We start from the raw sequence: 26,019 nt of genomic DNA on the forward strand, positions 1-26,019 counted from the left end.
AGTTCGAATCCCGACCTTGAAAATCTGATTTTTTTTTAATTTTTTTTGCCAAAAATCTTCAAAATTGTCCAATTCAAGTGCAGAGAATAGGAAAGATTGTTTTTGGCCAACTGTCAATAGAAGAAGTTGTAATTTTCATATCAAATGATGATTTTTCAAAAAAATGAATCTCTCAAATATTCAAAATTAAGTTTTAATTCTACGAAAATAACAAGTTCGCGGCGTTCCTGTGGTTAGCGCTCCTGACCCGGAAGCGAGAAGTTGCGAGTTCGAATCCCGACCTTGAAAAGATTTTTTTTTTTTCGTTTTTTTTTCCAAAAATCTTCAAAATTGTCCAATTCAAGTGCAGAGAATAGGAAAGATTGTTTTTTGGCCAACTGTCAATAGAAGAAGTTCTAATTTTCATATCAAATGATGATTTTTCACAAAAATGAATCCCTCAAATCTTCAAAATTGAGTTTTTATTCTCCGAAAATAGCAACTTCGCGACGTTCCTGTGGTTAGCGCTCCTGACACAGAAACGAGAAGTCGCCAGTTCGAATCCCGACCTTGAAAAGATGATTTTTTTTATTTTTTTTTTCCAAAAATCTTCAAAATTGTCCAATTCAAGTGCAGAGAATGGGAAAGATTGTTTTTTGGCCACCTGTTAAGAAGAAGTTGTAATTTTCATATCAAATGATGATTTTTCCCAAAAATGAATCTCTCTAATCTTCAAATTAAGTTTGAATTCTACGAAAATAACAAGTTCTTGGCGTTCCTGTGGTTAGCGCTCCTGACCCGGAAGCGAGAAGTCGCGAGTTTGAATCCCGACCTTGAAAAGATGATATTTTTTTTGCCAAAAATCTTCAAAATTGTCCAATTCAAGTGCAGAGAATAGGAAAGATTATTTTTTGGCCAACTGTCAATAGAAGAAGTTGTAATTTTCATATCAAATGATGATTTCTCCCAAAAATGAATCTCTCAAATCTTCAAAATTAAGTTTTTATTCTCCGAAATCAACAAGTTCGCGGCGTTCCTGTGGTTAGCGCTCCTGATCCAGAACCGAGAAGTTGCGAGTTCGAATCTAGACCTTGAAAAGATGATTTTTTTTCTTTTTTTGGCCAAAAATCTTCAAAATTGTCCAATTCAAGTGCAGAGAATAGGAAAGATTATTTTTTGGCCAACTGTCAATAGAAGAAGTTGTAATTTTCATATCAAATGATGATTTTTCCCAAAAATGAATCTCTCAAATCTTCAAAATTAAGTTTTTATTCTCCGAAAATAACAAGTTCGCGGCGTTCCTGTGGTTAGCGCTCCTGACCCGGAAACGAGAAGTCGCGAGTTCGAATCCTGACATTGAAAAGGTGATTTTTTTTTTTTTTTTTTTGCGAAAAATCTTCAAAATTGTCCAATTCAAGTGCAGAGAATAGAAAAGATTGTTTTTTGGCCAACTGTCAATAGAAGAAGTTGTAATTTTCACATCAAATGATGATTTTTCCCAAAAATGAATCTCTCAAATCTTCAAAATTAAGTTTTTATTCTCCGAAAATAACAAGTTCGAGGCGTTGCTGTGGTTAGCGCTCCTGACCCGGAAACGAAAAGTCGCGAGTTCGAATCCCGACATTGAAAAGGTGATTCTTTTTTTATTTTTTTTGCGAAAAATCTTAAAAATTTTCCAATTCAAGTGGAGATAATGGGAAAGATTGTTTTTTGACCAACTGTCAATAGAAGAAGTTGTAATTTTCATATCAAATGATGATTTTCCAAAAAAAATGAATCTCTCAAATCTTCAAAATTAAGTTTTTATTCTAGAAAATAACAAGTTCGCGGCGTTCCTGTGGTTAGCGCTCCTGACCCGGAAGCGAGAAGTCGCGAGTTCGAATCCCGACCTTGACAAGATGATTTTTTTTTCTTTTTTTGCCAAAACTCTTCAAAATTGTCCAATTCAAGTGCATAGAATAGGAAAGATTGTTTTTTGGCCAACTGTCAATAGAAGAAGTTGTAATTTTCATATCAAATGATGATTTTTTAAAAAAAATGAATCTCTCAAATCTTCAAAATTAAGTTTTTATTCTCCGAAAATAGCAACTTCGCGACGTTCCTGTGGTTAGCGCTCCTGACACAGAAACGAGAAGTCGCCAGTTCGAATCCCGACCTTGAAAAGATGATTTTTTTTATTTTTTTTTTCCAAAAATCTTCAAAATTGTCCAATTCAAGTGCAGAGAATGGGAAAGATTGTTTTTTGGCCACCTGTTAAGAAGAAGTTGTAATTTTCATATCAAATGATGATTTTTCCCAAAAATGAATCTCTCTAATCTTCAAATTAAGTTTGAATTCTACGAAAATAACAAGTTCTTGGCGTTCCTGTGGTTAGCGCTCCTGACCCGGAAGCGAGAAGTCGCCAGTTCGAATCCCGACCTTGAAAAGCTGATTTTCTTTTGATTTTTTTGCCAAAACTCTTCAAAATTGTCCAATTCAAGTGCATAGAATAGGAAAGATTGTTTTTTGGCCAACTGTCAATAGAAGAAGTTGTAATTTTCATATCAAATGATGATTTTTCCCAAAAATGAATCTCTCAAATCTTCAAAATTAAGTTTTTATTCTCCGAAAATAACAAGTTCGCGGCGTTCCTGTGGTTAGCACTCATGACCCGGAAGCGAGAAGTCGCCAGTTCGAATCCCGACCTTGAAAAGCTGATTTTCTTTTGATTTTTTTGCCAAAAATCTTCAAAATTGTCCAATTCAAGTGCAGAGAATGGGAAAGATTGTTTTTTGGCCAACTGTCAATAGAAGAAGTTGTAATTTTCATATCAAATGATGATTCCCTCAGAAATAATGATTGAGGGAGTGGTTTCACCTGCAGACTGCAATTATTTTTTAAATGACCTCTGTCCACTTTATTTGGCTCTTCTTAAACGTTTTTAGAAGTGTTTTTGTTTGCTTTGCCGGCGGACTGGAATCCCAGGTTATAGGGTGTTGTGTCTGGGCGATATTTATACCAGCTCATTATTTATTGGGCCACCAAAAGTCCTTATTTCGAAAGAAACTGTAGGGCTACTTTTTAGGGCCCAGTTCCTGCGAAGAATTTGCCATGTGTGTACAATGTACAGTACAGTGTGGACGAACGGGTCTTCTTTTTCATATTTTTCTCCCCTTGAGGGCGCTCGTGGAAATTGAGCACAAGCTTCTTGTTCTGGTTCACGAAGGTACAATGTACTGTACCTGTACAGTACACGTACATGTACATGTACATGAACTACTAGCCTACTACAACGTACAAGGTAAGCCACGTCCCTTTATTATTTTTTAAGTTTTGTGACCACAGTTTTCCTTAAATTGCTGACTCAGAGCTGTGAATGTTTGTTGTGATCTAAACTGGACAGCAAAAGAAACTTTTTGTACACAGGTACATGTACCTTATAATGTAGCCCCACAAATAGGGCTGTAGTGTTGGCTCTCTTTTACATGTTTGACAATCTGTCTCTTATCTGTCGCCACCACAGCCCTACTTCTAGGCATGTCTTAAATGCCTGAAATCCAATCCAAACTACAGGATTGTCAGAAACTAATATCTTCCCAAATGGCAAATGACAATGACTCAACAATTTTACTTACACCAGGGTATTTCTCACAGTTTGGACTTTTATACGAGCACCCTAAAGCTTTCCAGAATCGTAAATTTTCCCAATGTATGGCGCCTTGAAAAACCCGGCCTGTACTACCGACGCTCGAAGCGCTGCCTTCGTTTTTCTTAATGGCGCTGCCCGTGGTCAGCATTTAATAATACAGGCCAGGTTTTCAAGGTACCATACATCAGAAAATTTACGATTCTGGGAAGGTTTAGGATGCTCGTGTGAAAGTCCAAACTCGGAGAAATATGATGGTGTAAGTAAAATTGTCCAGTCATTCTAGTTTCGGAAGATATTAGGATTCGAAGTTTGTGGCAATCCTGCAGCTTGGATTTCAGGCATTTAAGACATGCCTTGAAGTAGGGCTGTGGTGGCGACAGATAAGAGACAGATTGTAAAAGAGAGCCACTACAGCCCTATTTGAGGGGCTAACAGGTATGCTGCAATGATTTCACTCACGTTGATCAGGTTTTTAACAGTCACAGTCACTATCTTTAAAATAAGGTTGTCGAACATTACGTCACTTGACCCCTAATGTTCTCGACGGCTGTTCCATGTCAAAACATATCTAATACAAGGACTGAGCAATAAGATACTACAATACCAATGGGCTCTTCCAAAACTTAGGCAGCAGTTGTAATACATGTATGTCTTGACATGGAACAGCCATCGAGAACATTAGGGGTCAAGTGACACAATCTTCAATGAGCAGTTTTTAAAGATGGTGACTGTGAGCGCGAGCTTGTGAGATTGAATGGGTGAAGGCAAAAGACTGGGAAATATCTGATCAATGTGAGTGAAATCATCCTCTAAATGGTATTAGAAAGCGGAGAAGTCAAGGATCATTTTTGTGAGCAAAAGAAACTGCGCCCACGATGATAAGTGGGTACACCAAAATTTTTCACTACGCCAACACGCAAATTGCGTATACGGATGTGTGGCTAAGGATGGAGCAGTAGCGACAGTCCGTGCCACACTAGTGGGGCTATAGAACCCCTTACTAATCATATCTTTATAACAAAGAGGAAATTGACATGCACAGCAACTTGGTTACTGAATCAAAAGTCACAGAATGTAACAGAATGAGCCTTAAGCATGTTAAGTTTTACGCAGAAATCAATGTCACAGGATGAAATAAAGAAGTCACAATCATTACTTTTCAATAATTTCAGTGTATGCATAGTCAGCACGGTCAGTAAGGAGGGCACCCCTATACAGAAACCACTCATGCACATCTTTTTGACAAACAGGTGTTCACTTTGGCATTGTTTGTTTAAACTGTTGTCCATTCATGGGCCATTTTTGCTTAATGGAGAGTGTTTTTTGGTGTGATTTTTTATTCCCCACTTTGCCCTATTTCCACTTCGCCCTCCGATCTTGAGTGTGTTACAAGCCTCTTCAAAAAATGGCCGAGAGGGGAGTTCCACAAACGACATGTATGTAGTTATTATATAGAAACTCCACGGCATAAAATTAATGTCGACTGGGTTGTCCATTATAGTGAATTAATACATACATGTATGGTTGGACTAAAATTTGTGTCGGGCGGTTGGGAAATCGGAAGCATTGTTTTGGCCTTTAAAAGTTGCACACATCGATGTTTTTATTTGTTGCATCTACAATGTACGTGTAGGCCTATGCCTCTGTTACTGAAGAACAGAATGAACGATAATCAATGGGGCGAAGTGGAAATAGGGCGAAGTGGTTAGGGATGAAGTGGAAATGGGGCGAAGTGATTAGGGATGAAGTGGAAATGGGGCGAAGTGGTTTGGGTGAAGTGGAAACGGGACAAAGTGCTTAGGGGTGAAGTGGAAACGGGGAGAAGTGGGGATGGGGTGAAGTGGAAATGGGAAGAAGTGGTTAGGGTGAAGTGGAAATGGGGCGAAGTGGTTAGGGGAGAAGTGGGGATGGGGTGAAGTGGAAATGGGACGAAGTGGTTAGGGGAGCAGTGGGGATGGGGTGAAGTGGAAATGGGACGAAGTGGTTAGGGGTGAAGTGGAAATGGGACGAAGTGGTTAGGGGAGAAGTGGAAACGGGGAGAAGTGGTGATGGGGTGAAGTGAAAATGGGACAAATTGGTTAGGGTGAAGTGGAAATGGGGAGAAGTGGGGATGGGACGAATTGGAAATGGGACAAAGTGGTTAGGGTGAAGTGGAAATGGGGAGAAGTGGTTAGGGTGAAGTGGAAATGGGGCGAAGTGAAAATGGGGCGAAGTGACCGACACCTGTAGATTAAAGACAAACCTGGCCAAAGCATTGGTAAGTCAATCTTTGTGCAATCAATTGATATTGCACCCACCCTGACCTACAGTGTACATGTACATAGGCATAGGCATGTTATTTGTATTACAGTCGTTTTCCTAGTTTGGATTTTTCCTAGTTTGGGATCGCTAGAAATAAAAACCTACCGGTACATGTACATGTACTTTCTTTGTGTTGTTCTTCAGTTCAACATTCTCGGACAGGTTCTGTTTTAGGTGAAATGTAATTACATGTAGCCTCTTGTTGAACGAAACTTGTTATTGGAAAAGTTTTAGAAAAGAAATTTAGGCCAGATTTATGATTTGCATTTTTACATTTTTGAACGGTGTGTCAAAAATCATGGTAGCGAAAAACAAAAATGACAAATAGTTACGGGGTGATACGTCTCTTACTACAAGTGATCCAAAAAACTTTTTTATACTCAGCAGTTTCTGCTTATTAAAACTGGCCAAAAAATGGAATGCATATTGTTTCCTACATGTACATGTAGTTTTGGATTGCGCATTAAGTGCACGCACGCAGTATATGTTGTGAAGTCTGATCTTACTATATGGATGTTGGAAATATGTAAGTGACCTAATGGGTTCGTCAACCTTGCGGCGCAAGGTACATGTACATGTAGTATTGTTGATGGCTCGTGCTGTGTAGCTGAAAAAGTTGAGTCCAAATTACACAAGATCCACTTTTCTTTACACCAGATGACATGTACCGACCTGGTAAGCACTGAGGGATTTCCTGTGTAGTAACATGGTGGACGTGTCGTGTCGAAACATGTGTCGAAACATGATAATGACTACCGGTATGTTCATCCCCATGTTTGATTGATTCCCACTGGGTTTGTACACACACATGCAAGTGTGTATTTGCCTGCGACTGGGGACCCCTTATTGTTCCTCTTTTGTTTGTACTTTAACTTTTTCGGAAGACCTCCTATATGTTTTGTACACATTTCCAACCGTGGACTTTTCGGCAACCGTGGACCCTATTGTCCCCTATTGTTATAGGTCCACGATTGAAGGCGTTTACACACTCAGACCCACACACAGACTCATCCAAGTCTATGGAAGTGGAATATGGGTGGAGCCTGCAAATGGCAGTTGGTCGTAGATGGAATTGCTGTAGTAAATATTGCCCTGTGAAATTGTCTTGCAGTTTTAAAAAAGCTGTGTTAAGAAACGGGATACAAAAAATCTTGGACAAATGACCATTAAGGATTAGCAGCTGTTTGGTCCAAGTCTGTTAAGGACTGTGGTTGTGGTATCTTGTTATTTAAAATGTCAGCATTTTCAGCTGAAAGATACCACACCTAGGACAAGTTCTTGTGGAATAACATTGTCACCAAGTGCTTAAGGAACACACTGTTTTTCTTGAAATCGCAAGTTGATTGTCTTTTTACTTCTCAGCTGCAGACGTCCTATGAGTGGTACATTTCCAAGGGCATCATCAAAAGCAGTTGGATGAAGAAGCATCTCCAGGAGGTCCCCACCTCACTGTCTTCTTTGACTTGGACTGGGACGAGAGCATGTGGAAGGAGAGGCAGATGGAGTGTATCACCAGGGTTGGAGTTCGCAGGTTAGTTGCAGTGGAAAGCGCTTTGTCATTCGCAGAGTAATCTGACATAACGCAATGCATGCAATCGACCCACAACATAATGACATAATGCAGTGTTTACCACGATGCATTGTGGATGAAAGGTGGGGATGTTGCAGAAATGCGTAAATGTGACACGTTATGTGTAATGTACATATATACTCTATGGCGTGTGTATCGACTTGACACACACAAAAAAAATTCACAAAATTCCTGATTATCGTATGAACTGCTGTGCTCCATTGTGTTTATCAAGCACTCAATGAATGCCAGAGCTGCGTTTTTTAGCTTCCAAGGGAACGCAAAAGGCAACAGATTTGGATAAGTTCCGTGAGAAATAAGGCCATCAAAGCGAAGTCCAAGTAGACCTCTGTATGCAGTCTACATTTTGTAGGCGGAGACAAAACTTACGATGTACCGGATCCAACAATTTTCCCATGGACAAGTGAGCAGGAGGAGGTTGTTTCCTGGCAAAATGACCAACGAAGAAGCTTTCCTGCTACTGCAAACCTAAAACCACTGCCAATTTTGCAGCCAAAACAAGCTTCAAGTTTGAGTTCAATATGCAAGCGGCGGCGAACAACTAGGACCAGTACAAAAGCGGGCTTGTCTCCCGACATGCCTGTGTGTATGTACATGTAGGTACTGTAGGCCCTATGCATGCTTGAGCTGGCATGCTAACCTTGCTAAGTTGAGTTCATCAGCATTCACAGATGAAATGGCAAAATAGGCAAAGATTTCCATAGAAGTTATAGTTCTCCTCAGTTGTACCAGCAAAACCATGAGAAAGAGTTTCATGTGTGAAGTTCCCAAATCATGTCTGAAGAGAAAGACAGCTTCTTTGTTGTTCATTTTGCTGCGAAACAACCTCCTCCCTCTCACTTGTCCATGGAAAAATCGTTGGATCCGATACATCGTAAGTTTTGTCTCTGCCTACAAAATGTAGAGTGCATACAAAAGTCCACATGGACTTCGCTTTGATGGCCTTATTTCTCACGGAAATCTGTTGCCTTTTGCGGTCCAATTGAAGTTTTTAAAAAACGCAGCTCTGGCATTCGTTGTGTGCTTGATATACACAGTGGAACACAGCAGTTCACATGGACCATTTCGGACGATAATCGGGAATTTTTTTATTTTTTATCTTTTTTTCGTGTCAGGTCGATACACACACCATATTGTGTACGTTACAGATAATGTTTCACGTCAATGCGTTCCTGCAACATCCCCACCTTTCACCCAAAATGCACCGCGGTAGACACTGCATTATGTCATTATGTTGTTCGTCTATTTTTTTCTGTATTTCTTTATGTGACAGTGGTGTAATGTATAATTCAACAGCACTTAGAGTGATTGTGAATTAAAGTCCTTGCCACCCAGTTTACATGCCAAGTTAGAGTCTTGTGCGTGTGTTTACTTTAGTGCCCATCAAACCAAAAATAATGTGTGTTGAAGTTGTCCAGTTAGAAGTGATAAGAAATTCAAATTTCGTAGATTGGCACCCTACAAGTCTCTGTCTTTTCTGCTTGTTTATTTTCCGTTGAAATTGGCAATTATTCTTTGTTTAAGGACCGGTCTTCATAGCTGTGCATAGGGTTGCTAACTAACTTGCGGGAACCAACTTGTCAAAACATGTTACTGTACATTTCTAAGGGAAGATGTGATAGCAGCCGAGCGAGCAGCAGCCCTGTGCACGGCCTTTGAGCTTTCTGCAAAGTCCCTCTTTGTCCTGCCATGTGTGGACAATCTGTTGCATTACACCATCAGGCTGGAGAATGCTTTCTATGAGATGACTCAGGGGTACTACCACAATGAGGCTAGGTGGGTCAAAGCTCATTGGGAGTTCCTCAATGGAACCACTCATCAGGTATACAAAGACTTGGTCACATCTCCTTCACTTTGCCTCTCTGTTGAAAGGAAGAAATGTTTAGAGTGCTCGGAACTTCCAGTGGGAACTAACTCATCAAATCTGTGCAGTGCTCCATTGGAAACAAAAAATTGAAGATACTGCCCTTTGCCATTGAGGATACTTTGACAACCAAGATTTCTCCCAGGGTGACATTCCACTTTTCCTGGCAACTGCATAGTATTCAATAGATTTTGTGCACAAAATATTGGGAACCAAGGACAAGGCGGTGTTCCACTGTATACTTCGATGCTTTAACAGTCATAAAGTCAAGATGCTTCTGTATGAGAGGAAGACAATGGACAAATATCAGATGTTGATCCTATATGTAGTTCTTTCCACGAAGTACATGTAAATCTGAAGCCCTATTTTTTACTGTCATTGCTTTGTCAGTGTAACAAAAGTTTGAAACACCTGTCTGAATTTGTCAGCTGTTCCCAATGGAAAGAATTTATTAAAATCTTTGAAAGTGTGAAATGTCAAACTGAAATCTCTCCAGTCAGACTGCCAGTCATATCTTGCACTTAGAAGCAGTATCCTGATGATTTTCATGTTTGTTTCCCAGGTTTGCCATCTGAGCTTCTTTCATAACGCTCCTCTAGATGCCACCAGGCAGTTTTGCAAGCATGTGGGCCTGTTCAAGAACAAGATGCCATGAGCTAGCCTTTGACCACTCAGCCTGGTTGTCCAAACAGTACGTTACCAGTTGAGCTTGGCAGGTTTCATGCCCATCTTGCTGTAAGAAAGGGTTAAGTTGAGTATGACAGTTTTCAGACGAAAGTGAGATTTCATGCTTTTCAGTTAAAATGTTGAACTAAATTTAAGCCTTTGGAAGGTATTTAGTTGGACCTCTTTGGCTCTGGATAAGAATCTAACTTGCATTCCTCCAAGTCTTTACGTATTCCCAAATCAAGCGAACAAATTTATGGTTTTTGTAGAGAATTGTGAAGTGGATTACATGGAGATGTTGTTTTGTTTCAATTTTGATTTTCATGGACACTACTTTGCATGAAATTTTTGATGCCTTTTTCCCTTTGTGGTGCTAAGAATTACATGTATATGCCATTATTCCGCATACAGTGATCTGTTCTCTCCAACTTTTTGAGCTTTTGTGAGAGACTTCTCATGTCAGACCCACATCAGTTCCTAATATAACCACCACTGTTTTGTCCCACCAGATCCAGCATATTTGGGGATTTATTTGAGGAGGCCATCACGTTGGGCTTGACAGCAATCCAGACCCAACATCCCATTTTCTAATGCCAGCAGGCTGCCAACCATATGCCATTACCAGGAAGTAGCTCTGTCAAGGCCTCTGCCGTGTACCGGTAAGTTAACCCAATTCAACTCTCAAGCTCACATGTGGATAACCTCTTAGCAAGAAGTGAACAGATATTTCTTGTGTGTAAAAGGGACCACAGAGCCAGTTAGGTATTTTAAAACAGGTAAGGTAATTCAAGTACGAAGTGCACATTTGAGTCAATATGTGATCATGCTCATTGGGTACACATTGTGCCTACATGTATTGCTAATCCCATAAATTACTTTTGTTATGTCAATGCGCAAGCGTAGTATCTCAGTTTCAAGTAGAACAAGTAGAAGAAAATGCATAGATGGCTTAGCTGCCTCATTGTAAATTTTGGTACTTTATCAAATCACAGGAAAATGGAACTTTAGGCAGATAAAAATATTTATTGATTCAAAAAACCAAAACAGTCACATTTGCGCCTAAAAAATAATTAAATGTGACCAAATGTTTAACTCTTATCACCAATGGCGACCATGATTCGTGCCCGTTGGTCGCCACCTCGTCAGTCATATTTCATGAACGATCGCGCTCCAGTTTTCTTCTACATTCAGCGAGCAATGTGTCTCTATGCACATAGTTCGTTCTCCATCTTACTTAATGTACACAGCGTGAGCCCAGGTTAACTGCAACGTACCTTACATGCAGGTACCCATACACGCACATACATGTACAGGTACTACATGTACCTGTAGGTACCTGAGTCGACTGTTTTGTGGTCACACGCTGTATAGAGTGTGTATGGGGAGCTGACACGTTTCACATGTTCTTAATGCATTTGCAGTCTATGCGTGCCACAATTCCAGCCCAATAAACTTGTTTCAGTCCGAAATGTATTTGAACTTGTATTTTGGGAAAGGGGCTCAGATTTCTTTGTTTATCTTTGACTTCTTTTTGAAAAAAGCAAGGTCACCAACCACTCTAGAGTAAGTTATTATATTCCTTAAGTACAGGTACATGTTTATGTACATGACCACATGACCCCCCCGACATTTCTCTGTTGTGAATAGTTCAGGAGTATCATGCAAGAAGGAAGCCATATAAATGAGAATGGAAAGTTTTTGTTTGTGCCTTTTAGTTGGGTACTTTGACATCATTGTACATATGCAATGCAGTAAAAGTTGACTCGTACCGAAACGCATTCGTATCCAGGCGTGTGTGCGTGTATGCCATGCCCCAAATCCGGACATCTCATTTTTGATCGCTGTCTTACATGCCCTACTCGGTGCGGAAATTTGAATCCGCTTGAAAAACGAACCTCATTTCAGACAAATGGCTCTCGATCTTGAAGAAATAACCAACGGATACAAACATGTCATCAGTCTTCCAGACAATATCACCATTGACCTGAAGGGAATTCGACTAAAGTGTGAAAATCGGGCACTAAGTATTACCACAGTCTGACAGTAGTTGAAAAACACGGAAATGACAAAAATGGGTCCCAATGAAGTGAATTTTTAAAAAAGAAAGTTTTTTGCCTAGAAGTAATAAACTACATGTATTTTGATCATAGCTAAGACTTGAAGCTATGCATGGTGGAAGTACTAAACTAGGTTAGGCTTGCGGTTGCACCATGCACAAGAAAATATCTCTTTTATGGGAATGTGGCTCTGAGAAGAATTGATGGTGAACACTCAACGTTCCGAACAGTATACCTTTCAGTCCAGAGGATTCACCATCAAGCAAGCCGTTCTGCTCCAGTGCGCCCTTAGCATCCTCTCCATTGCTTAAAACCAGCATCCTCAGAGCCTGGCAACCAGTCAACCTCCTAAAGATGAACAGAGCATACTGTTCAGAACATCAAGTGTTCACCATCGGTTCTTCTCAGAACCACACACTCATAAAGAGATTTTTTTTTTGAACATAAGAGTTATTAATCTTTCTTGTGGCATCTAAGTTACTGGTAGTTGAAGGTAAACCTGGCCAAATTGTGAAAATTAGACACAAAGCTACATGTAGGTAAAAACGATATTTTTTTTCATAAATCCTTTGTCGTAAAATTGACATTTTCCATTTCTTTGATTATTTTCCGGAGATCTGTCTTACCAGAAGCTATTAAATACCACCATTTGGTAGATTCAATTGCAATTTGTTCAAACATGAGGCAAAGGAAATACATGTACATGTACAGTACGTATATGTATATTATACGGTTTTACTGAAAATTCTATTCATTATTTCTTTTTGTAAATACAAGCAGATTTCGGGCCAAATTACACAAGCAAGTGGCCCGGAAAGTCCCCAAGATTGCATCAGAGAGCATCTAGAATCCAAAATTTCCTGGGGCCCTTGAGCAGGCCCCAAACCCCATGCCATGGTTTCACAAAAATCGATCACCTAAGGATGGAAAACACTGGTGCCCCCCACTGTTTTATACCTTCCGACAGGCCTGTGTACTAACAGTCAGGATGAAAGGCTGAGGGTAGAGAAGAAAATCAGGAGTTTTCTAGCAGTTGGGAAAAAACATGAGAGAGATAGGTCGGCAGAAAAAGATCTATTTCAACATGTGGCAATAGAGGTGAATTGTATACTGATTTTTTTGGTAGGAAAGATGGCTTGATCATAAGGGTAACTAAAGTGAAATCTGAAGTCTGGACTACATACTGAGGTTGATAGGAAAGAAAATAATTTTGGACAAATCTAAAACAAGGATTACATTAAGCTGCAACAAGGCTGAGTATCCAACATAACGGTAAAGATGGTTCATTATTTCACTTGGCCTAATGCTGGACCCTTAAAGGTTGAAGAGAGAATAACATTTACATGTATGTGTACATGTAACAGACAAAATGGAAACCGATAGATACATGTAAGAGGGTTGGGGGTTCGAGAAATATTGTGTTGGAAAGACTTGGTTTTCCTTTTCAAGTATAGCACAGAAAATGATTCTTTTTATAAAAGAATAAAGACTGGAAATGTACATTGACCATTTAAGCATTTTGCACAATGTCAGCCATTACCTCAGTCCCAATACTTGGAGCATAGGGAGAAAACAGACAGAGAGCCATTAGGAGAAATCTACAGTGTTAAATAACATGTAGGGAAGTGACCACTGCCCAATCACCATTGAAATATGTACATGTAGGCCTATATGAAGATACACCTACATGTAGGTGATCTCTTGAAGAAGCTGACTGGGGAAAATTTGTAAAAGAATGTAAGCCGTATTACACTGAAACCATTGATGATACATACAATAATTCATCTACCAACTTAATCGTGTAATGACTGGTTCCATAACCAAGATCAACCCTATACAAATAAACCTCCCTCTTCCTGGAGGAATGACTGTCAGTGAGTTATTGAAAACAAAAGGAAGGTTCTGGAAAAAAACAACGACAAACAAGACTACCATCTGACTTATAAAAGAGCCTGTGCTATTGCTAAGAGAACTGTTCAAATTGCACAAGAAAAGACTGGGAAAAATTTGGCAATGTCACCTGGAATAAGAGTACATGAATTGACCCTACTTACAAAAAGACTTCAGAGTAATATTCCAGATATACACTATAGTGGCATCAATATTACATGTACATTACCAGAGATAAAGGTAACGCTGAGGCACTTGTTGGCAACTTTGCTAAAACAAGTAATACTGAAATTACAATCCCTCTTTTATCAATACTAAACAAGAGGCTACAAACAATCTCAATTTACACGACAACAATGATAGTGTTATTAATGAACCATCCAATATAACAATATAGTGATGAAACATTTTCCCACAAAACTCAGGAATACTCATTATCTTCAATATGATTTGGCACACTTTCCAATGTCCCAAGACACTATCTTTATTCTCATCCTCAAACCAGGAAAAGATCCTGGCATTATGTGAACCTTTCATTTATGGCTCTCACTCCCAGTCTCTGCAAACTAATGGAATGCATGGCTAAAGTAATTCCCGTCTCCTCTGGTGTATGTACAGAAACATAAAACCTTTCCATTCATCAACAAAATGGGTTGCAAAAAGGGCAAACTCTAGTTCAAAAGACCACATCCTTAATCTTGAATCATCCATCAACAAAGCTCGAACTAGCGAGGAGAAGTACTCTTGCAGTTTTCAATGAAATTGAAAGGGATTATGACATGCTATAGTGCAAAGAAGTTATGAACTCCAAACCATGGGCCATCATAGGGGAATTTATTCTTGGATAGATAATTTTTTTAGTAACAGGAAAATCCAAGTAAAACCAATGGCACCTTTTCCACTGAAAGAATTCAAGAAAATACGGCCCACCTACTCTTCAATATTGCGGTCAACGATCTCTCTCACAACCTCAAAGTATCTCAAAATGCAGATGATATAGCAATTATTGGAAGTCCAACAAAACATCTTTCCTCAAGAAGAAACTTCCAGAAAAGTCTTAATATTCTCTGTAGGTGCAAAAAGGGGGCTTCAGGCTGTTCCATTCCATGCTATTCACTGACAAAAAGACCAACAGCTCTCTCTCTCTCTCTTTATCCAAAAGCCGCTCAATCCAAACTTGGCTATCAGCCAAAGTCCCTAGTGTTATTCTTGAGTATGGATGTGAAGCTTTTCATTCAGCTTCCACTGCAATGGAACAAAAAATCTGGGCAGTATTCAATATCAAACTCTCAAAAACTGTACTGGACCTCTCCAAGGCAATCCCAATGAAAATCCAATGAAACTGTAAGGCCTCATACATGTAGCTTGTGGTGTTAACGTTGATGGCTTATTGAGTATTTTATTGATTGTTTCCTTCATTTTTAACAAGGTCCAGCTGGGTTAGAGATTGGGTGCGTGTCGGATTTTATATGTATCTATCTGATATTTAATAGCGTGAGTAGGATTGTACATGTACATTGTAAATTATGGCCACCTCTATTGACATGGTCAAGTGCCTTGTGTCAAAGTTTAACTGCAGCATTAAAACAAACAAAAATACGACACCCCAAAGACCAGTCAAACTTACTGGCTGACACACAAATTTAAATTACAGAAAAGGCATTCTGTCCCTTATTTGCTCAACAATCAAATCGGTCAGCATTCTTTAAACACTATGGGGTGAATCAGTATTCTATGAATACTGTTCAACACAACTTGTTTTAGTTGACACTCAGTTGAAACAAGATCATGTTCTCCGGTATCATTTCAAACAGATTCATTCCAGCATGGTAATGTTGGTTTCACATGAATACAGGTACATGTAGGTACATGTACATGTAAGTGATTAAGCAGATCCTCGCTGCAAGTTTTTATAGAAATTAAGGCTGCCAGATACATGTAACTGTAATTTGGCTTGACACTGTGCCAGTTTCTACAAAATGTCTTTTGAGCCTCCTGTCGAATTCATAAAAAACTGATGTTTGACCACAAAGATCCCAAGGGTCCCTATTAAGCCACTTAGAAGTATGATTGCATACCATCAGGTCCTTATATCTACAGAGTAATGATGGATTACTATCATGAGTATGGATATTGTTAAGAAATCTGGCAGCCTCTTTTTAAATGTACATGTACAATGTACCTTGGATTTTACCATGAGAGAAATATGTGTCCTCCACTCCATCACATCAGGTACATGTCCATGAGTGAAAGGACCGCATTTTAATGAAGACCACACATCTGCTCTTTTAAGGTTCGAAACTGTTTTGTTGAAGGTTACAGGTAAAAAGTCACAAAGTTCAACGATGAGCATAATGGGAGCAATCAATGCAATTTAATTTTTTTTTCAACAATGCATGAAAAACAAATATTTGGTTGGCACAGACCAAACTGTGTTTCTTTAAAATCAACTTTTTTATCAAACAGAAACTACCTCTCTGTTCCTCAACATCAATCTGAACTTGTGCTTCAAAGTACATGTATACCGAGGGGGAAGCCCAAATAAGCCATATTTAAGATTTCAGGGCCCACTGGGGGCTTGATATGCCCCTTGAAAGAACATCAGAACAATCAGGTTCCTTTATACAGTCAGGAATTTGGAAGCTTAGTGGCCAATTACATGTTGTGAAAATGGCAAATTATCAACATCCACCAGGATGGCACTTAATTTGGACCTGTGTTTGAACAGCACATGATGGAGTGGAGCACACTGGCTCCTAAGCTCTCTGTCTCACCTTGTAATGTCAGTCCTGTCAGTGTGATGAGGAAATCTTGCTATTGGTCCGAGAGTACTTCTTGCAACACAAACAACATGCATTCAAAGGATTTTGGTGGCATTCCACAATTGTTCATCCTGACAATGGGAAAATAAGAAAATGTGATAGTTACTCACTAATCAGAAAAGGATGTCATTAATGTTTTTATGAAATAAAGGCATTTATTTGCCCACATACACAAATTTCCTGGTTTCCTGGTTTCAAATTCGTTAAAATAATACCCACCGAATAGCAGTTACTAACCAACCCTCGTATCGTCTGGTAGGAGAATAGAAGAAATAGCTCATACTCTCCCAATAATTCTGCTTCAAAATACAAGTCACAAATTCTGTGGCACCTTCAAAACACCCGCCATTGCAAGACTGCGTGCACATTTAGAGCACGTGTTGTGGCCTCAGACGCAGAAAAGGGGATTGGTTCCCGCCAAGAGTTGTGAACTGCTAGGTTGGAAAGATATCTGACGGAAACCAGTCAGTTTGTTTTTGTTTTGCCGATATAATAGAGCCTGGAAGTTGATGCCTGATTCCGGAACCCTTGGATAGGAAAATAACGTGCTAAGATTTTAGAATTTTTAAGATTTTTTAGATCAGTTTCTTCTTTGAAAAAAGGGCTTTGAAATGTATTTGTTAACAATATCAATTTATAGAAACTGAAAAATTACCTGATCTAAAAGGGAAATATCCTGCCAAAAAGTTGACCTACAACCTCCGAAAATCTAAAATACATGAAGAACTGTGCAATGCCGCAGTCTCGTACGCACATGAACATTTACAATTTGAAGTTTTATGGTAGTCTGTCAGTGAAAGCCGAAAAAAATATTTTACTCGGTTTTATCATTTATAAGGTAATAAACTTGAAGCAATATTCTACTTTTACGCAAGATTCTAATATTTTATCTAACCTTTGTGACAACAAATGTGGAATGTCTACTCAAAGGTATCTGGAACCCATCGACTGCAGGTTGGTCAATCTTTGCAAGGGCAGATTGTACAATCTACCTCATTCTCAAGAAATCACGGCGAGTGAAAACAAACACGTGTGCATGAACAAGGAGACTTAGGGCAAAACGCACATGTACGACATCGCTAGACATGAAAGGTCGTCAATAAAATTTGTATACCCGTCTCCAGGTGACTTTCCCAAATATTACTGAAGAAGTCAAAGGTAAAATTCCAACATGAGTGTTTAATAGGGTGGTTTCAGTAAGGCATTACACTGTATTCTTCCAAAAATTATCGAACGTGATCAATGTAAAGTCCCCAAAGGCAGAGATCTGGGGAAATCAAACATTTCCTGTAGTTTTACTTCAGAAGATCTGTTGCGCCGAACCCCAAAATTATGCCATGTGACCATGAACAAATATTCTAGGTATCTTTGCATCAGTTGAAGTCCACTTCAAGTGAATAACTGACTTCCCTGTGTTGACCTGTCCCATTTGCCATTAGGTTGAAGCATAGTAGTCAGTAATGAAACAAGATTGTTAATTGGTGGAAAGCTGTCAGCTGACTGTAACACATGTGGTAAATGCCTGCTGTAGGAGTGTCTCAAAAATTGGGAACTTTCCCATTCTGTTGGACCGTTCCAACTGGAACGTTTGTGTTCCATCATGTTGTTCCAGAACATTCCAGGCAGCGTTAATTCCGTTGGGAACACTTGTTTCCTATGGAACAGTCCTGCCATTACATCATTAAGGTAATGATACCCCTTTGCACCATACAGCACTTACAGTGTATAAAGAATGAAACTTCCCTGAAACTAAAACCCACCTATTCAAAATGCGCTTTCAGAATTGAGGATGGTAGAGCCAACCACTCTTAATTTTTATGTAATGTTGTGTCCACTGAAAGTTGCATTTTTTTCTTTAAAGTGGAAGATTTCTATGAATTTCAGAAGGTTCAGTTAAAATTATCCCTGCCACTGAAACCTTTATCTTGTTTTTGGAGCTAACTCAACATTAAATACTGGAGAAAAAGTTTTACTGACAACCCTGACCTCATCCCACAGACTTCTTCTTTCACTTGGTGTTCTTTTTCTCCTGCCCAAATCAGCTGCCGCAGGTTACTTGATTGCATGACCTAGAATGACGGTGGCCACTGCTGACTTCCACACTGATTCCAGAGGAGAGGACAGGGGTCCAGATGATCCTGATTTGAGTTCTTGCAGTAAGATTTTAAGTTTTTATCTTAAAAAGTTCAAGTTGTAAACTTGTATGGTATTTTACAAATTGTCACAATATGAGTTTTGCCAGTGCAGATGTATGTCAAAGAGATGGTATTTGTGATAATCCTTAGAATCAGTTACATGTATCTCCATAGAGGATAATTCCGAACACAAATAATGCAAATATTGTGTAACAGTAGCACCTTTACATTTGGTCAAACTTTTTTTGTGTATGAATTACCAATGAGGCTAGTGACAGTGTGATAAATTTCCAGCGTGGCATGGAATTGCCCTGAAGTTAACTTCATTAGCTAGATGAAGTGGATGTTTTGGAACCTGATGACGCGGTAGTGTTGCCTCTTCAGTATTGGTTTTGGGTGTGTGTTTAATTATATAACTCTTTCTGAATGTTATTTTTAAAAAATGGCAGCACAGCCATTCCATGGTGACTCGTGTGACATTTGAACAAAATGTTGAGTTTTAATGCATTACTGTTGCTAACATGGCACTTATTCAACTCAAATTAGCACGTAATTAAAACAAGACATTTTTGATGTATCTCTTAGTTTTTATTTGATCACTTTAAATGTTTGTTGTTTTCTTTATCACGGTTTCTTTGACGTGACTCACGTGACAGGATAGAAATGGGGATTTTTCATATCCCTTGATTCTAAAAGCATTTCCTATGAATGTCCAAGTGTGCTAAAGTAAACTTTTACTGAACTAAAAACTTAATACTCTGACCTGATCCACGCATAGGTTACATTGTGCCAAGTCTCTCTTGTTGTGAGAAATGGCCTGAAGAAAATGTGACTCGCATGACACAAATGCATGACTCGCGTGACACAGTAGGGTTTTACTTTTACACTATAACTGTAATAATAGTAAAACAAATCAAATTATAATATTACATTAATAAAACTTATGGACCTGCAAACATGGCAAATACATTATGGAACAGTGTGAAAATTGCTATTTATCCCTTTACTTTGGCAAATTTTAGGGTGGAAATCTGGTATTTAACACAATACACCAAGTATGTGACCTGTCACGACAAAATGAGAGTAAAGTCGCATCCCACTCTTTCCTGTTTTGAGGGTTCAAATTTTTATATTGAAGTAGAGGACACTTTTTTGATTTTGTGATATTTGGAAAGACGATAGCATTATTTGTGCCTGGTCTTAAATGTTGAAACAATGTCGGGAACAAAGACGCAAAGCTGCAAGAATAAAGCCACATTGTCAACTTATACATTTACCCTAAGTGTTCCATGTACAGCTCATTTTGTGCTGACAGGTCATATATTCATAACATTGACTTTGAGTAAAACTGCCTCTGAATTTAATTAAAGTGAGTGTCATGAATTCCACACGATTATTTCAGAAAAATATTTGTAATTTTTGGTTTGTCCAGTGCTTTTTCTTTTGCACTTTCAATGATCTCATTGAACTGCAGCTGTCCCCTGTTGTTCATCAGGTTGGGTTGTGGCACTGTGCACAGTATATTGTCTACTGGCTGCCAAGATTCTTCAGCATCTGCTGACCAGGGTGTGTATGTTTGCCCATCTTACCTACATGTATTGTACATTTACATGTGCCCATCATCATACTTGCATGTATTGTACGTATAATTGACAGAGTTTACAAAGGAAAGAGCTGCAATTAATGATGCAATTGTACTGGAATGTAGACGTAGCTACAGCATCATTTATTTGGTAAAAATCTTTAATTTCATTAACTGATTCAATTTCATGTTTTCACAGTGAAAATTACACTCAATTTCAATTCCTGGCGTGTGACTCGTGTGACATACAGCGCGTGTGTGACTCGCGTGACACTCTTGAAAGAGTTTTTTCTACAAGGAATGCAAAGCAAATAAGAATATTTATGCTTTTATTGATAAACTACTACTGTATTTGATTTACAAATATCAAACACTAGCTGAATCCCTGTCTAGTTTTTAGTAATCTAAGAAAAATTGTCAGATTATGTGACTGGCGTGACATATTTTGAGGGTGTTTTCATGATGAAAACCTAGGAAAATACAAAAAGTATTTGGAGACCTTTTCGATGTTTTATCAAATAGACTGGAATAGCTACCTAATGTATGCATATGAAGTAAAATCATATGAATGAGCTTCAGTTACTTTCTAAGTTTGTGATTTGTACCCCAGCCACTCCTTTTTGACCACAAATTTCCTCCATATTCAGGAGACTGTAACCTAAATAAAAAAATCTTTGATTTAAAAGTTCTTTTGAGATTTAGATGGTTTAAATATTCCTCTTATCAAATACAACTGAGAAAAATTTATTTATTTCACTTCAGTTTTTAAGTTTGATGATGACCCTTACACGGAATGGCTGAGCAAGATATTGAAGTTTGAATGTGTGTAAAAATCAATTTGCCAGAACCTGAGCCAGGCTGTTCACCAGATGCCATTGAGCAAGCAGACCAATCCTGGAAGACAATGTCTAGTTACAGAGCACCCCCAAGGCGTTCCGAGAGAAAAATCTGGTGCCCCTTGTCGAATGCAAGTCTCGTTTTACTAGCCTTCGTTTCGCTGCTGATTAGCTGGTCATTTCTCTGAGGTACATTTTAATACTTTCAATACAACTCTTAAAGCTGTGAAACTAACCCATTAACTTATTTCTTCCCCCTTAGGTTATATGCCAAACTATATTAAATTCAGAAATTCAAAATTTTTAGTTTTTTCTTCAAAGTCAGCATTGTGATGTAGGCCTGTGCCAGGTACCCAGATACTGGGGTACCTGCCTGTCAATATCAAAACCTGGTTCCATTTTTTCATCCTGGCTGCCTGTTGAAAAACAGACAGAAATCTTTGTATAGAATGTATGTGAACTTTCATTGTGAAGGGCAGAATTGCTGGAAAATCACCATACCACTGAAAAACCCTGTCCCGCAGTCATAACTGTGGTTCAGAGGTCACATACCCCACCCATTGTAACAGCAAACCTGTGAACACAAGCCGAAGGAATTTCATATCCTGAGGTGGCCGCACCGTTGATGTACAAAAAAAGATCCCTGTTTCGGGCACATGGTCCGCCGAGATTATGTGCGGTGCCATTTGTTAATGTGTATTTTTTTTAGATTTTAAGGGTATCCAGTATTGACATCAAACAGGTACCAAGGTCATACAGGTCATACTCGTGTTGTCATGTAGGTGGTATTGAAAAAAATTGATTTTGGACTGTGGTTACCTTGTGTATGACAAATGTGATGTGGATGAACATTATTTGCATTGACCCTAGCCTGTTAACACTAATTGTGGTTTTTAGAAGTTGTCTATGGTATGTACAACACAAGTGAGGGACACTGACATGGCGCTACAACAAACGTTACTGTGCTCCTGAAATTTTAAAGTAGTGGCCAACAAGTACTCATTCGGGTACAATGAAAAAAGTGTGGTCCTGAGAATTTTACCTACAGAGTTTGAGCTTGTTTGATGAGAGTTTTGGAGACGGTGTCTCCCAAGCCTTTTTCCTTGCTTGTTTGTATTTGAATGGATTTTCTGTGGATTGTGATACACAGAGCCCTAAGCTCATGATGTACCAGTACCACAGCATTGAGCATGCACTCTGCAAAGTTTAGAGACTACATACAGTGTATTTTTTCTTATAAGAAATGCAAAATCCAGTCGGTTCTTGCAACACATAGTATTATTCATTCTACATAGATCCCTTTGGTGATGAGGCCAAGCAACGTGTGTTCTCTACTGGCAAGGAGTTTGGGCCCATGCAGCCTAACTCGTGAATATTCAAGACGTGGTGATCTACATGTATACACAAGGTCCATCTAATCCAGACCAACTGGGTGTTGGAGAGACCACCAGGTAATCAAACCTTCTTGCTGAATCAAACACTTCCTGTAGATTTACTTCAGAAGCACTGTTGCGCTGAACCCCAAATTTATGTCATATGATCATGAACAAATATTCTAAGTATCTTTGCATTTGCTGATTCCACTTTAAGTGAATAACTGACTTCCCTGCGTTGCCCAGTCCCATTTGCCATTAAGTTGAAAGCAAAGTGAGTCAGTAATGAAACAAGACCGCTAACAGGAGGAAAGCTATCAGCTGACTGCAATGTGTATGGTAGACTGCCTGCTAATTCATCGTAGTCTGAAGGTGAAGATGATTATCTCTTCCGCACTTAGTGATTGAATTTTCATAAAACTTTTGTAAGCTGTGGTGCATACTAAGGCATTGAAGCTGTGTGAAAAGTCGGATCAGTTTCAAAAACTTTTTTCTACGATCTCAATCTCTGTTATAGCAATTTAAGCTCTTGTTTACATCTAGCAATTTGTTCTCAACAGTGTGCATCCACGGCCTGCATATGTTCACATTGATCTGGATCATCAGCCTCCCTGTCTTGTCAACGAGTACTACTGCATGAAGGTGGCAATAATCAACAATGAAGAAGTAGCCATTACACTTCCTATGTATGTGCATCATAGGGTACATACGGCGAAAAAAACAAAATCAATGGATAAGAGACTATGCCACTTAAATTTATGTCCAATTTGTGCAGGGGATGAAGCATGTATGTTTGCTTAGCATGGAGAGACTTTGTCCAGCACAGATGGGTTACAGCCAAAATGTTGCAATGTGCGTTGGTAGTAACTGGTCCCTGGCTGGTTTTCAGTCAGCCAGAAAATGTGCTTAGCGACATGTTCTGCTAGCCTTCCCATGAGATTGGACCAGGGAGAAGACTTTAAACTGCTGTGAACTGCTGAGTCCAATTTATTCTGCTTTGGTTAAGACTAGCATGTCTGCCTGTGAAAGCCACTAGTCAGCCACAGGGGCTACTTCCCGTAGACTTTGGTGTTAATGCCACAAGTTCACTGTGGTCATTAGGAGGGTTGTGTATTTTGATGACATGATATTTGTTCAACCATTTGTGGACAATTGACAATAGGTTTTTTCTGTTCAATTATTCTCTGATATTTCTTTATGTACATGTATATTGATACACATGTATATTGGTCAGTTAAGGAAAGAATGCAAACTTATCTCGAGGTTTACCCCAAGGCACCTCACCAACCCTGTTAAACCTTGTAAAACTTCCAGGTAATCCTGTTTAAAATTGCATTCTTCCCCAACATTGCCTGGTGCATACAGATGTTCATAGTAATGACCACTTGCATCATTAGCATTGTTCTCTTAAGACTGTCACAGGACTCCACGGGATTGTCACAAGACAACAAGACCTCCAGTCTGAATTTAAGTCACAAGCTACAAATGATGTGCAACAAAAGTATTCCTTTGTGTTGTCCTTGTTACTTTTGACTCGTGTGACATGCCTTGTAATGGTGTCAACTACAAACGGATCATTAGCACTCTGTTCACCTGCTTAAAACTCCCATTTTCATGAAATGAAAAACAAATGAGTCAATGGCATATAGGCAGGTGAAAGGAGAGTGACAAAGTCCTGTATGCCCCAAGTGTTTTCAGACAGATTAGTGTCACTTTTTGCAGTATAAAATCTCAAAAATGAAAAAACCCATGGGATGGATTGTCCCAAGTGGAACAAAAGCAGTGAAGACCAAAACTTTCATCAATAAAAACTTTTACAAATCAAAACTTTTTACCCGCCATGAGTTGAAGTGCTGCCTCATCAGCAAAGAAAAGACAGGTTAATTGGAAGTTTCTCTCTTTAATACGGAAGCATATAGAGGCCACAAGTTACTGCAGTGACTTAAGTCGTTGAATGCCTATCTCACTGTTATATGACCTTGCCGCGGTGTCAAACTGAACTCCCGCCGCAGCGAATATTTCAGTAGTTTCAAAATTCCTGTTATGTATCATCAGGGTGGAATGCATTGAGATTGGGTCTCAGATCATTTCAAACAAAAGGAGATTTGGTATTTCAAAACAGTTTGATTTCCAACAAAAAACAAAAGAAATCTCATTCGCGGCGTGAATTTCCATCTTTGCAAATTGGGTAGACTATTCTGCATTCCCTAGTTGACTGCCCGTTGGAAAGATTACCGTGCCTTTTCATTTATACTTACACAGGGTGTCCACTTCAAAAAGTTTAACTGCAATGGCAAAAACTTTATATGTGGGAAAGAGAAATAAGCGTAGAATGTCCTCTTTGCAATGGTATACAGCTTGTGATATTATTGACACAGATGACTGAACAAATTAGACTGATGGATCAAAAGTCACATGGAAAAGCACTCTCCACCAAGCAAAAATGACCCATGAATGGACAAGATTTTAAACAACCAATGACAAAGTGTACACCTGTTTTGTCAAAATGATGTGCACGAGTGGTTTCTGTATAGGGATGCCATCCTTACTGACTATGCATACACATTATTGAAAAGTAATGATTGTGGCTTCTTTATTTCGTCCTGTGACATTGATTTCTGCTTAAAACGTAAGGCGCTTTCTGTTACATGCTGTGACTTTTGATTCAGTAACCAAGTTGCTGTGCATGTCAATTTCTTCTTTGTTATAAAGATAATCACTTCTTTTTGGGCATGTGATTAGTAAGGCATGTTGCAGCATACCTGTGTATAAAAATTGTTTATTTCTATGGAGTGAAATTTTATGTGTGGCCTTTGACAGAAGTGGCAAGTTTCTTTTGCTGTCCAGTGTATTGCAAATGGCCCTTATAATTATACGCTTGCGTAGTTAGGAGATACCTGACAGAATGAAAGTGTGATATGATACGCAGGATATTGTTTCAAGCTGTAACGCACTAAACACATCTGAAACTTCTTGACCATGTTGTCAGATATTACGAAAAATTCAAATCATACTGTATGAAACTTATGAGATATCTTTGTTAATTCTGTAAATAAAACAAACCAAAGTAGCACCCAGTCCTTGCTGTAACGTAATTATTACGTCGAGCTGAACAAAATAATATTTACTGTAGGTTCTTATTAATGTTTATGTTCCTATTAAAACCAATTAAGCCTGGTTATCAAAAGCACCGTTAATTCGAGTTTCTAAGGCTACCAAGGAAATTTAGGTCAGTATCCTTCGTTCTTCAGTTTTTATTCCTGGTATTATGGTTCTCATTACTACCAGTTTAGCC

At 38.9% G+C, this 26,019-nt stretch overlaps 2 protein-coding genes across 21 annotated transcripts in view; one reads left to right on the forward strand and one right to left on the reverse strand.

The window, feature by feature from the left end:
* rmnd1 (required for meiotic nuclear division 1 homolog) overlaps nt 1-17,204 on the reverse strand; it is a 77,484-nt gene extending 60,280 nt beyond the window's left edge. Inside the window, exons 1-2 of the mRNA XM_087140722.1 lie at nt 17,018-17,204; nt 16,751-16,869 (exon numbers count right to left, since the gene is read on the reverse strand). Of these exons, the coding sequence (XP_086996848.1) occupies nt 16,751-16,833 (83 nt within the window). The 5' untranslated portion in view covers nt 16,834-16,869; nt 17,018-17,204. The remainder of the gene's footprint in view (nt 1-16,750; nt 16,870-17,017) is intronic.
* On the forward strand, nt 3,121-25,801 carry LOC147798147 (trafficking protein particle complex subunit 11-like). 20 transcript variants are annotated; one of them, XM_087140731.1, is made up of 11 exons: nt 3,121-3,259; nt 6,566-6,666; nt 7,271-7,439; nt 9,113-9,321; nt 9,926-10,140; nt 10,539-10,688; nt 18,841-18,954; nt 20,429-20,499; nt 21,361-21,540; nt 22,647-22,802; nt 23,285-25,801. In XM_087140731.1, exons 3-5 carry the CDS (start codon nt 7,325-7,327, stop codon nt 10,016-10,018), a joined length of 417 nt encoding a protein of 138 aa, XP_086996857.1. In that variant the 5' UTR covers nt 3,121-3,259; nt 6,566-6,666; nt 7,271-7,324; the 3' UTR covers nt 10,019-10,140; nt 10,539-10,688; nt 18,841-18,954; nt 20,429-20,499; nt 21,361-21,540; nt 22,647-22,802; nt 23,285-25,801. The 20 variants fall into 20 exon arrangements, with proteins under 20 accessions (XP_086996857.1, XP_086996858.1, XP_086996855.1 ...); XM_087140732.1 differs by having other exon boundaries at nt 9,926-10,113; XM_087140729.1 differs by having other exon boundaries at nt 3,122-3,259; nt 9,926-10,108.
* Nucleotides 25,802-26,019: the final 218 nt, after the last annotated feature.

The sequence above is a fragment of the Acanthaster planci genome, linkage group LG09 (assembly GCF_054643075.1).
Source record: "Acanthaster planci isolate LZ-2023a linkage group LG09, COTS_SCS, whole genome shotgun sequence".
NCBI classification, from domain to species: Eukaryota; Metazoa; Echinodermata; class Asteroidea; order Valvatida; family Acanthasteridae; genus Acanthaster; species Acanthaster planci.